The following is a 13,012-nucleotide window of genomic DNA, read 5'->3' as shown; positions in this document are numbered from 1 at the left end:
TACATTAGGTTGTCTTCTAGAGACGTGTCCCTTAGTCAAAGTGTGTCATGTAAACCTATAAATACAGTTTGTATATGTAATAAAAGTGTGTGGTTTTCGTTTTATAAAAACAGAGTGAAATATAGAGTAAGACAAAACAGAGTAAAATCTGTGTTGTCCGATCCTTAACAACTTTGAGAGTTCAAAGTTCTACATGGTATCAGAGCTATGGAGACAACAATGCAGCAAGTTATTTTAATCTTCAATGGTGAATCGTATGGCTTTTGGAAAATCAAGATGATAACCATCTTGAAAACAAGGAAGTTGTGGGATGTTATCGAAAATGGAATTACGTTGAGTTCGTCGTCTGAAAACTCACCGGCGTTAACTAGAGAGCGTGATGATCAAGTGATGAAGGATATGATGGCTCTTCAGATTCTTCAAACTGCAGTTTCTGATTTAATATTTCCGAGAATCGCTCCGGCATCAAGCGCAAGAGAAGCTTGGAACGCTTTGGAAATGGAGTTCCAAGGAAGTTCACAAGTAAAGATGATTAATCTTCAGACCTTGAGAAGAGAATATGAGGATCTGAAGATGGAGGAGAGTGAAAACATAAATGATTTCACAACCAAGTTGATTAATATGAGTAATCAACTAAGAGTTCATGGTGAAGAGAAAACCGATTACCAATTGGTTCAAAAGGTTCTTATCTCCTTACCGCAACAATTTGATAGCATCGTTGCGGTCCTTGAACAAACAAAGGATCTATCAAATTTCTCTATGACAGAGATGATAGGTACTTTGAAAGCGCATGAGAAGCGCTTGAGTCTCCGAGAAGAACGTATCAATGAGGGTGCGTTTTATGGAGAAAAGCTTGGCTCAAGAGGAGAAAACAAGCAAAACAAAAATCGCCATGGGAAGACCAACATGTGGTGCGGCGTGTGTAAGAGGAACAATCACAATGAGGTAGACTGTTTCAGAAAGAAGAGTGAAAGCATTTCACAAAGAGGTGGAAGCTATGAAAGAAGATGCTATGTGTGCGACAAGCCAGGACACATAGCCAGAGATTGCAAACTTAGAAAAGGTGAAAGAGCACATCTAAGTAGTGAAGAATCAGAAGATGAAGAAGAAGATGAGTGTCATATGCTCTTTAGTGCTGTTGAAGAAAAAGAGATCTCAACAATTGGAGAAGAAACGTGGTTGGTAGATAGCGGATGTACCAATCACATGTCTAAAGATGTTAGACACTTCATCACTTTGGACCGCAACAAGAAAATTACCATAAGGATTGGTAATGGTCGAAAGGTCGTGTCTGAAGGCAGAGGAGATATAAGAGTATCCACAAACAAAGGAGATCATGTCATCAAAGATGTACTTTATGTACCCGAACTAGCAAGAAATTTGCTTAGTGTCTCTCAAATGATATCCAACGGATATCGAGTCATCTTTGAAGACAACAAGTGTGTGATTCAAGATTTAAAAGGAAAGAAGATCTTGGACATCAAGATGATGGATAGAAATTTTCCAACTCGTTGGAAAAAATCAAGAGAAGAAGTGTATGTGGCATTCAAAGAAAAAGAAGAACAAGGAGGAGGGAATGATCTAAACGCTCAAATAGATCAAAATTTGGAGGGAGCAATGAATGACGTGAAGTGGATAGAAGACATGAGAGAAGAGTTGATGATGATAGAAAAGAACAAGACGTGGCAAGTTGTGGAGAGACCAAGCAATTGGAGCAGATCAGTTGAGGACAAGAAAAATACAAGTGGCTATGTCTTTACTTCTGGATCAGGTGCATTTTGTTGGAATTCTAGCAAACAGAAGAACATTGCTCAATCAACGACCGAGGCGGAGCTCTTAATCACATCAAGGTTCGAAGTTCTACGAGAAGAGCTAGACGTAACGATGAAGCCATGATCAAGGAGGAGTGTTGGAAGTGATCAAGTCATCATCTTATTTTAGAAGAGATATATTATATAGTGAAGTAACTGGTTTATGTATATTCGTATCACACATCGAAGAGATACGAATATAATTGTTAACTACAAAACAGTTACATGTGTGTATGTGTCTCTACATTAGGTTGTCTTCTAGAGACGTGTCCCTTAGTCAAAGTGTGTCATGTAAACCTATAAATACAGTTTGTATATGTAATAAAAGTGTGTGGTTTTCGTTTTATAAAAACAGAGTGAAATATAGAGTAAGACAAAACAGAGTAAAATCTGTGTTGTCCGATCCTTAACAACTTTGAGAGTTCAAAGTTCTACACGCTGGAACCATTCCACCAGAAATGCTTAACAATGGTTGATCAGAGAACCACCTATCTGTCCAGAATCGGATCTGTGAGCCATCCCCTATCACCCAGCGAATTCCCGGAGCCACCACCTCAGAGAGTTTTAATTATTTGTCCATGTGTCCGGTTACTTTCTTAATTTAAATCAAGCTTTTAATATTAGTAGTAGTACTGTTTAAATTGACCCAAGAAATAAAAAAAAATATTGTTGTAATTGTAATTGTAATAGAACAGGGGATATGTACTTTGTCAACATATTAGAGAATTATAAGCATTAATGCATATGTTTGCACTTGTTTCCTTTGATTTTTGCAACCTCTTTAGACTTCTAAACTACTTGATCTTCTCTTTTTTATTTCGCCGTCGATGAGATTTCTTATGGCTCGCCATTCTTCTTGTCATGAACCGTTTTAGTATCACTCTTCCCTTTTGATTCTTTTTAGAAGTGTTCTCTTGATTTACAACATGTTCTATTGTGTATAATTTTGCACTTCTTTCCTTTAGAAAAACCAATTTGTGTGTTTCCACACTACTCGATTATTCACCAGATTAACTCGTTAAGGGTGGTCATTACTATACAACTACGATTTACTTAAACTCTTGGCTTTTGACACTTAATGCTCAAAGTCTTTAGGATTACACAAAAACTCTAATCCTAACTATCAACCAACTTGGATAACAATAAAAAAAACTAAATGAATCATTAAGCTAGTAACTTACACTTGGTTACCATTCTTCAAATGATCCTACACTTAACCAACCCCGGCCCAATATATTTGGGAGCCTTAGGGCAAAAAAATTTTTTTGGCCTATTATTATAAATAAAAATAAAATTTACTTATTTTTTTCAAAAATTTGAAGATTTTTTTAGTGAAAACTTTTATTTAAAACTTTTTAGGCTTTTTTAGACTTTTTCGTATAAAGAATTAGGCCTCTTGAACATAATTTTCATATTAATAATGTTTAAAAAAAATATTTGAGCCTTCTTATAAGTAAATTTTTTATATAAAAAAAAATGCCCCTGGACTTCGCACCTCCGCCCCACACATCTAAGCCGGGGCTGCACTTAACAAAACTATAGTAATAATTACTTCTATTTTTGGGTATCAATGTGAAGTACTAATAATTACTTAAGATAAAACAAGCAATCAACACGCAAAACACAATAAAAATAATAATAAAAAAAATCCATATATACATGCGTCGAGACCCTTTTGGTCATAAAGGTTACAGTAATTTGTTCCTAAGGTTTATCTTCTCGATTTGCTAGCTTTTATATTATGTCTTACTAGTTGCTTCTTGGTGCCAAACAAATGGGGAAACATCTGCAAAAATAGATTAGTCCTCATGGTTGTCATCTTTCCATCTTCTGGTAAGACATCTGCATCCAACATCCAAGGGTAAACAATATCCCATCTATCTAATTGTATAAGGACATCGATTTTACAATCATTTCTTATTTTAAATACCCAAAAACTCGAAAATGATAATGCCAGATCTTGGCCTAAACGCCAATAAAAACTTTTTCATATAATTTTATAATTTAAGTGTCACTTTTTCATAAGCCAATTACTTCGGACTTAACCATACGTTACATTTTCACGTGAAAGTGTGACACATATCGCTGATTTCCATGAAGCGTTTTTTCGTTTCCCTAGCATCTGATTGGTTAACATTTTTAAAATGGCAAATGTGATATCGTGATAAATACTCATGAACCAGACCTAATTCTGAATCATAATAATCTAAAATCTCAAGAAATGAGTATGTATTGGCCATTACAATTTAAAGTATAAAAATACAAAGACATGTTATAGCAACATACTAGTGAAATAATTTTAACAAATCATTGAGAATGAATTAGGTTTGGACGTAGAAATTAAGTTTATGAAGAATAGAGAGAAGCTTAGAGATGGTAAGAGGTTTCTCTTGAAAATCATTAAGGCCAGCTTCCATAAACTCTTTCTTCTCTCCTTCGTTAGCTCGTGTTGTTACTCCTGCTATCTTGCTCTCTATTCCCATCTCCCTTAGTCTCTTTGTTGCCTATATTTCAATATTCAATCAAAAGAGAAGAAAAAAATCCATTAATTAATTATTTTGATATAACCAATAATCTCTTTAAAAATAAATTTTCCATAGACCACATAAAACTTTTATTTCTTCAGCTATTTATGTTTCATAGGTTCTGAAAATAACAATCCAGGACCGGTTTTTAGCATATTTATTTCTTAAAAATATACGTAATATATATTAGGGTCTATAATCTCTAATAAAATATTTTGACAAATCAAATTATACCTTTAGTGAATTTTTTTCACTACATACAAGGCTACAAATAGTTTAAGATGGAAGAATTCTCAAATAAAAATAAGATGAAAACGAACTTCACATAAAGACAATCTTTTTAATCTTTTTTTTTGTTGAAAGGCCTAAGATTTTTTAATCTTTTTTTCTAAAAATGTTTTGAAAAGTTAAAAGAAAAAAATATTGCACCATAGAAATAATTCTTCTTCTAGGTAGTAACCAAATTTTAGTGTCCAAAGTTTAATATCAAGTAACGAAGAATTTAAAGAGTAAAATCTAAATTTTTAGTTACCTGAATACCGTTCATGATGGGCATGTCCATGTCCATAAGAATAAGATCATAGTTACCGCCGGAACAATAAACGTCGACGGCTTCTTTTCCGTTTGTGACGACGTCGTTTTTAATCCCTAGACGATTCAACAGCTTCTGATGTATAGTTTGGTTTACGAAACTGTCATCGACGACCAAAGCTGTTAACTTCGACTCTGCCAAATTTGGAAGTTCTTCAGCTACTTGATCTCTCGTCATCTTTTTGTCTCAATTCTTTGTGAGAATGTTGTAAAAATTCTAGTAAAAGTTGTTTGATGAAACTCATAAATATTGCAGAGTCTATATATAAAGGAGAAAAACATTAAGAAAGAATCAACAATTTATGGAACGTAAAAACAGTATCACTTAGATTGTGTTTTATGGATTCGGAGAAGATCTAGTAGTTTTATTTTACTTTTCTATTTTCAGTAATAAATCTCAGCCGTTGCTTTCTCTAGATGATTTTATATTTTCACGAGATTAGCCAATATATTTTCACTTATATCATAAATATTTAGGGTTTAAGATTTAGTTCAATCAATGTTGATCTCTTGAGATTTAAATTTTCCAAAATACGGTGTGAGAAACAGACATGAATATACTTTAACTAAAAAAAATTAGACATGAATATAGCAAATAATCATATAAGATTATTCCTAATTATAACTATAAACCTGAGTATATTTAGCAAGAAATATTACATTATGTAATTCAGTTTTGTAAGTTGATCTATCATTTTTTTTTCTTCAAAGTTCTAAGATTTATCAACATCATTTTGACAAAAAAAAGATTTATCAATATTTATGTCGTAGATTCAAAATTTATTTTATAAAACAAAAGTGACACAATGAATGATATGAAAAAAAATCTTGTAAATATTATTTCTCTTTAAAGATATCTCTGAGAATATGTTATATAGATTATCTATTAGATTTATTTTCTTGTTTTTATATATTTTATTTAGATTTATAAAACTGAAATTGGGGGCGACAATTCAGGCCGAATAAAACCCAAACCGAGCCTATGCACAACCAATTCAGTTAAGCTTTTCTTCAATCCAAACGATTCGGTAAAATCTTTACATATTATTCCTCTACAAATATTTATCTCAGTGTATATAATAAATATTTTTTTATATTTTTTTTCATCTGAATATTATTAACAAAACATAGAAGAGTACAACTACCAACGAAAATAATAATATCCATGATATGATAAGCTGGCCAAAAATAGTGATATCTCCGAAGACAAGAGTACAAAAAAAGAGGAACAGACAAATTAAACAACGAAAGATATAAGACGATAAGGTAAAACTTTGAAAAAGAACCCAAAAACATCAAATGAATGAAAAAACTAGGAAACAGTACTAGAATAGTAGAATCTAAAAAGAAAAAGACTAAACTAGAAGCTAAGAGAACGAATGCCAATTGCCTTATTTTTCTTGTGGAGAGGAACCGAAGCAAAACCCTTGCATAGTTCCTCTCTCTGCTGAAAGAATTATAGAGCCCCCAACACATCCCCGAGAGAATTCGATATACTCAAACTGAAAAAGATACCGCTATTGATGGAAAATTAGGGAACCACATACTCCAAACATAGCAGATCTTAATGAAACAGAAGAACCAACCAAAGAAATTGAGCCAAGAGCCTATGGCAAGTAGCATTGAGTCTGTCTCATCACAAATGCAGACAAACAAATGGCCAGGCAGAAACTTCACTCAAACAAGACTCAACCACATAACACACAAAGATCAAAATAAAGACTTCGAATCTAAGAAATTTAATATATTTGATTAGTAATTTTATATTTTAAGTACATTTAATAAAAGTAAAATTCCATAAACTTTACTAAAAATTATTACATATAATATACCATCATTAAACATTTTAACATAACTTCACATATGGTAACGAGGCAAATGCAGATTTTATTTCTAGCATTTTTTGTATTATTCGCTTTATAGATAAAAGATTCTACAGAGGTTGTGGCCTTGACTGAACAATGTAAACATCTTCACCAACCAAACAACCTTCAACGTCTTGAGCACAGCCAAAGTTTCTTTCCAAGAAGAAACCAACCGAACCGAGTCTCTGACCGAGCTGCTGTCTAAACACCGAGTCAACAGTTAAACGTTTTTTGCTATAGTCCACGGTCAACCGAACGTATTTTCCATCAGCAGGACCTGTTCCTGACACAAGAAGCTCTTCGCTGAAGTTTGCGAAAGCTAAGGTTTGTACAATCCCGTCGAGCTTACCCGAAGCGAGTCTCCATGGTGTTCCTCTTGTTCCTGAAGCTAAAGTCTCACCTAAACCAGGAGCGATCTCGGCTTCCACAAGGTTACTGTCCGGATCAGCTGGACTCACTGTGTGCAGAACGAATGATAAGTCCGGCGAAAGCATTTCTTGAACGAGAACAGCCATTGAAGCTTCTCTTTGAGAGACACCAGCAGCTCTACGGCTTAGAACAGCTCTTCTTGTGTAGAGAGAAGCCCAAACTTGGCAAACCGAATCTGAAAACACCAAAGGATCCGAGGGACTCACGTTAGGGATTGATTCATAGAGTCCTGCAGCTGACATTCCGGCTAAGTCCTCGACGTTAGCACTTGAACGAACAATGAGACGAGCATCTTTGAGAAACGCTTTGCTTATGCTGTTGATTGTTTCTTTAGGCACTTGCAACGTTTTCATCACTTCATGGATCTGGTCACATATGTCGTCTAGCTCACCACCCTCAGGTCTGGCGGTTTCTAGTTTTTCTAGCAAAGACGCAAACTTTTCTTCCGAATTATTTTGCTTTAAAGCTAATTCCATCGATCCAAAAGGTATGACAACTCCAGTTGGAACCTTAAATGATGCCGGAACTCCGTGTTCGCTGTGCACTGCATATTCATCAGAAACCAGACAGTAATTTAGAAAGACATAAGATTTGGTACCAGTCAATTTTGTCCCCTCACATTTACCTTTACTAGAGGCTTCTGCTAAAGATGCAAGAAGACCACATGCAGCAGATTTTGAACCAGAAGTTGGTACATCTGCATCAGCAAGTGCTATGATTCCTCCACTAGGGATATCCTAGGGATCAAAGTTATATATCAGCAAGCAGTCTAAATGTCAATTGTACGGAATCACAGAGATATCAAAAGATTACCTTGGAAGAGTAAAGGAGGCTATTGGAAGATGAGGAACCAGGCTTTGATTCTTCATCATCGATAGATAAGCTCTTCTTATCTGTTTTTTTCTTAGATAAGCTGTTCTTATCCGTTTTTTTGGTCGCACTGGATTTGGAAGTGCGACTCCTACCCTCAGTTGAAAGTATCAGATTCACATGACTTGGAGATGCTTCCAACCTTTAAGGAGAGAAATGAGTTTTCTGGTTAAACGGGAGATTGGAAAAAATCAATAAAATGACAACATTGGACAAATCACCTCACAAATTTTCCCACAAGTCGTCGTATATCAGCAACCTTGTCATCATCATCACATGTCACAAAGACAATTTTCTCCTGTAAAAATGTATGCGAAATGAAGATTTTTCAACAATGCACTTCTCTAGTAAAACTTTAGGGAGTAAAAAAAGTGGGAATAAGGTTAGTGCCTGCCGCGCTCTAACGCCAAGGTGAGACAAGTGAGGCAGCTCCTGCAGAAGCATGACTCCAGCTATGTTCCCATTAGCAGCACTTACCTGCCAAAGCAAGTTATAAGGTAATCTTTAGTATGATGTTATGAATCATGGTGAGGTTGAATGTAGGTCAAAACCTCTTCATCGCCATCAGCTTTATTGACCAAGAGAATAATAGGACCACCAGAAGTTGCTGGCAATGATCCCGGAACAATGCTCTCAACCTACAGTCACAAGAGCCAGAAAAATGATCTACAAATGCGAATTCTCATCAAAGTTACAAAGCCTGAGGCATAAGTCGAAAATTTTCAACCAAGTAATGGTGCAGTAACAGCCAATCTAGAACACAAAGACAGTAATTGTTCCATCTCCAGCCTGTATTATTAGTGATTTGCTACTATCAGTAAAAGTTGTAACAGTTAACACATATCGTCTTTTAAACTGTACATTTCTGTAGCACCGAAACCATATACTTTTTAGTTAACACCTGCCTTTGAAATGACAATTCCTTCTAATAAACGAAATATGTCGGTGTAGTAAATTCAAAATCTCAGCTATGTATTCATTTCCCTTCTACACGCACCTGAACTAATGTCCCAGACGTCGATCCAGGTACAACGACATCCCAGCCCTCAGAACCAAGTGAATTTCTTACAGCTTTTAGAAGAACAGTGCAGAGCTTTGAGATCTGGAAAATAATTCTGTAAGACAGAACCTTAAGTATGGTTAGAGAAAATTACAGAAAGAGGATGATGAGTAAAATAATCAAGAAAAGAATCAGCAAATATTCCCAAATGATTCAATCAGATTGCTTGTATGGTTTAAGCTAAGTACTAGGAAGTAAAGGCCTAACTTACCCAGCACGAATCTCTGCTTCTGTATAGGTCTTGACACTATTCTCTGGAATTCCTAGAGCTTTTCCTAAAATCTGTAATAATAAAGAACGTGTTTATTAGATTAGCAGAAGAGTGATAATTTGGTCCGATATGTCCTTTTTCTGGTGAAAGAAAAGAATGTGGGCAAACGAATTTGAACTACAATAGAGGTTGCATCACTAACTTCATAATGTAAGGCATGGAATAATGTGTACCTCCACATTAGGAGGAAATATTTGAAGAAGCAAATCAGAATATTCTGCTGTTAATCTGCGTGCTCGATCAAGAGTTGCTTTCAGCCTCATGGCCCAAATTGTTTTTCCATCCTCTTCCCCTTCATGGAAAAACAATAAAGAGCATATAGCTTATAATAATAGCATGCAAATTCTTTACAACCACAAACAAGCCATACACGTCAGAGTTAAACAGAACGAGTTGACATAAGTGAGAGAAGGAATTAACCTTCTTTTTCAAGTAGGTCCCTTTCTCGCCAAGCAAGGAGTTCATTTCCAATGGCTAAACATTCTTCTTGCTTCCAACCAGATAGACCTACTTGGTGAACACCCAACACCAAAGCATCTAGTGGATCATTCCATGAGGCAACGTTTCTTGATCCCACATCTTTTGCCAGTTGATCAGCTCCTCCCATAGTTTCAAGAGCATTGAGGAATCTACACAAATCATTGACGAGACATAAGACGAGACGGAGAAAGGTAGCAGGAGTTTTAATAACTTCCAAAAGAAATTTAGCTCTTAAAAGCAATCAAAATCTTATGCACACCTGCTTAGTAGAACAAAAAAGTAGTCCTCGAGGCCGATCTCACAAAGGCGCCACTAATGAAACGAGGAAACTATATTAGTAAATAAATTGGTACATGATAATGCTGGATTGTTTAAAATAGCTCACCTTCTGGCGCATTGCAATGGCAGTATCAGGAGCATCATTTCGCAAGCCGCTATTAAGTTCCTTTATAATTGTTTCTCTTAAAGAAGCTAGAGAATGCATGGTTTTAATCAACTCCAAAACATTGCTTGATTCTCCTGATGTGTCAAGGCGCTGGAAATATGAATTTCGCAGTCAGTCTTATGAAGAGACTACAATAACAAAATTCTCATTGATTGTGTATAACATGCACAATTTATCAAATGATGTGATTATATGGACACATATCAACATTTCTCCTTTTGTGGCGTTTCTAAGAGTACATCCCCCTTTGGTTTTGATTTTCTTTCCTTTTATTGGAATAGAGAATGCAACCAAGGATGGGTTGTTATTAATTTAATCTGCATCTTTACGGTGGCTACCCTAGCATTGCTGTGTCTAGGGAAATACCACTTCAGAAGATCATGCAAGAAAACCCAATAAATATTGCATACTTCCAACAGAAAAGCACTGAATCACATGTAAAAGAAAAGTGAGAGCTTACCTTTTTACATTCAAAAAACAAATTGAGCGCAGAAAGACCTCTATCATCCATAGAAATTTTCATAGAATCAAGCTGTTCAGTGAGACTGCAACAAGATACAAGAGCTATTGAATTCTACAGTCCATGGGACCATCATTTAGCAAGTTAATCAGACGAAATGATAGGTGGTTTCAGAAATACCTTCCAGCATTAAAGAAATCTTTAAGCTCATTATGGAATATTTTAAACTGCTCCACAAAGTCTCCACTATATTTTCCTGGGGTCTCGGTAATTCGTTGAAGCATTGCTTCTGTTGCAATTAGATCTTCTGGACCAGCATTCCGGTGAAGCTTATTTTGTATCGTATGCTTGATTTCTTGCTGGAACATAGATATGTTATATGGATACCATTAAAAAAACTGATCTAATGACAAAACAGGAGAAAAGAGTTATTACCTTGAGATCATGAGGAATATCATTGCGATGGGCTATGTCCCTAATCCGAGTTAGAGGGACAGCTGCAGTAAACTCTGCTTTGAAAGAAGGTAAACACGGATGGATTTTCCGAGCAACAAGCACTTCCTACGAAATAAAATCATATCCAACTTAAAGAAGATGATACTATGAACACACCAACTACAAATATTTGAGAAGAGAGACTTGAAAGTCGAGATCTTGAAAGCGAAAAAATGTGTCACCTCTGGAGTAGCATCTTTCTTACTGCAAATGTGCTCCAACTCACGGAATATAAGTCTGGAAATCTCGGCATGCCTGTTTGGACGGTGATGCCCTCCATCTTCAAAACAAGGAATCTGACCTGTGTTTATCCACTGCATAAGAAGCCAGACAAACAAACAAAAAGAGTAAGCAAGGTGAATCCCAGATATATGAGAAAAGATAACTTAGGTTAGGCTATAGAAAGACAAGAGAAACCTTCAAATAAATTGCAGAGTATATGAGCGCCTTCAATCGTTCCTCCCTCTCAACACTCCCAACTATAACCTCGCGTACCATTTCAAGCTTGAACACATAAACACATTTCAAAATTGAGGTAATGTTTCATTATTCCCCAGCTTCAAAGGAAAACAAGTAAGAGGAAACTAAAATAACAGTCCAAAAGTGATACCTTTCTCCACCAGTTCTTAGAGTTGCGATCACCCTCAACCATCTTAAGAGCTGTGCCTTCAAGACCACTAGTATCCCAATTTCTACCAACTTCTCTGTTACCATGATCATTAGAACGCATAAAGGACGCATCTTTACCTTGCCATTGCCCACCCAATGTACTCTTCTGAAGCTGCGCACCATTTTCACTTCCCACTACTCTATCATCACCAACATCATGATTATCCCTCTCATGCCCACCATCACCAACATCATCATCATTACCAACCTCCTGAGGCAAATCAAGGGTTTCTCTAGTAGCATCCCAATGACAAACAACAGAAAAATTCCCAGAATTTGGAACCTTAAGGACACGATTATCACCAGATTCCCATGAAAGTGAACCATCATTCTTAACAATGACAAACTTATACTCCAAAACCTGACCACCGTCAAGTTCCAACTCACAAACCCATCCATTCTCACTCCAATTCAAAGGCGATTTCTTTTTCCATGAACCAATCTCTTTAGCTGATCCAAACATAGCCACATGGTCACCAAAATTAACTTGATGATCTAACCTCACATTCAACCTCACTTTCGTTCCTGACCCATCTTTCTTCTTCCGTTGTTCCTCACTAGGGTCAAATCAAAATTCGATTTTTATAAACTTACTCATACAATTTCAATAACATGATCAAAAGAGACCAAATTTAAGAAGATGAAGGAGTCATTTACATGGTGGAAGAAGAAGTAGCAGTGCAAGTGAGACGAGAATTGGAGTTTCTGAGTCGGTGAGATTGGTGGCTGAGATTAACTCTGTGAGTGATGTTAACGAGTCTAGGAAGTGATGATGATGAGTTTCTAGTGATGAAGGTGAAAGGAGAGCTGCAACAATGGCTGCCAATGCTCTCCATTGGAGGTGGTGTGATAAGAGATTTTTTTGTTTGTGTTCAGTCTTCAAAGTATCAAAGCCAGTAACAATCAATTATAGAGAGTTTCGCTTTTTCCTATGGGGAAATTGCCAAAATCACATGTCCATAAAATATCTTCTAAATATGATTTTTATTGATTATTTAATATTTTTGAAAGAATAAATAAAAATATTTAACTCTTCTTCAA

General features: G+C 35.8%; 2 protein-coding genes and 1 pseudogene across 4 annotated transcripts; 1 reads left to right on the top strand and 2 right to left on the bottom strand.

Moving 5' to 3' along the window:
• Window positions 1-207: 207 nt before the first annotated feature.
• Window positions 208-1,896, top strand: AT5G26618 (annotated as a pseudogene; the record flags this gene model as incomplete). Its single annotated transcript has 1 exon — window positions 208-1,896.
• Window positions 1,897-4,132: 2,236 nt separating this feature from the next.
• On the bottom strand, window positions 4,133-5,105 carry RR24 (response regulator 24; the record flags this gene model as incomplete). Its single annotated transcript, NM_180533.1, has 2 exons — window positions 4,133-4,315; window positions 4,869-5,105. 2 exons carry the CDS (start codon window positions 5,103-5,105, stop codon window positions 4,133-4,135), a joined length of 420 nt encoding a protein of 139 aa, NP_850864.1.
• Window positions 5,106-6,654: 1,549 nt separating this feature from the next.
• On the bottom strand, window positions 6,655-12,908 carry PWD (chloroplastidic phosphoglucan, water dikinase (ATGWD3); the record flags this gene model as incomplete). 2 transcript variants are annotated; one of them, NM_122538.5, is made up of 19 exons in its annotated part: window positions 6,655-7,765; window positions 7,847-7,958; window positions 8,035-8,233; window positions 8,313-8,389; window positions 8,482-8,568; window positions 8,643-8,729; window positions 9,089-9,206; window positions 9,363-9,433; window positions 9,596-9,714; window positions 9,843-10,051; window positions 10,162-10,214; window positions 10,288-10,437; window positions 10,808-10,892; window positions 10,988-11,166; window positions 11,243-11,368; window positions 11,485-11,616; window positions 11,720-11,806; window positions 11,913-12,528; window positions 12,629-12,908. In NM_122538.5, 19 exons carry the CDS (start codon window positions 12,805-12,807, stop codon window positions 6,861-6,863), a joined length of 3,591 nt encoding a protein of 1,196 aa, NP_198009.3. In that variant the 3' UTR covers window positions 6,655-6,860. The 2 variants fall into 2 exon arrangements, with proteins under 2 accessions (NP_198009.3, NP_001119280.1); NM_001125808.1 differs by having other exon boundaries at window positions 6,658-7,765; window positions 7,847-7,947; window positions 12,629-12,807.
• Window positions 12,909-13,012: the final 104 nt, after the last annotated feature.

This window comes from Arabidopsis thaliana, chromosome 5, assembly GCF_000001735.4.
Source record: "Arabidopsis thaliana chromosome 5, partial sequence".
NCBI lineage: Eukaryota > Viridiplantae > Streptophyta > Magnoliopsida > Brassicales > Brassicaceae > Arabidopsis > Arabidopsis thaliana.
Note: the sequence above shows the minus strand (reverse complement) of the source record. Positions and strands in the feature narration are given on the sequence as shown.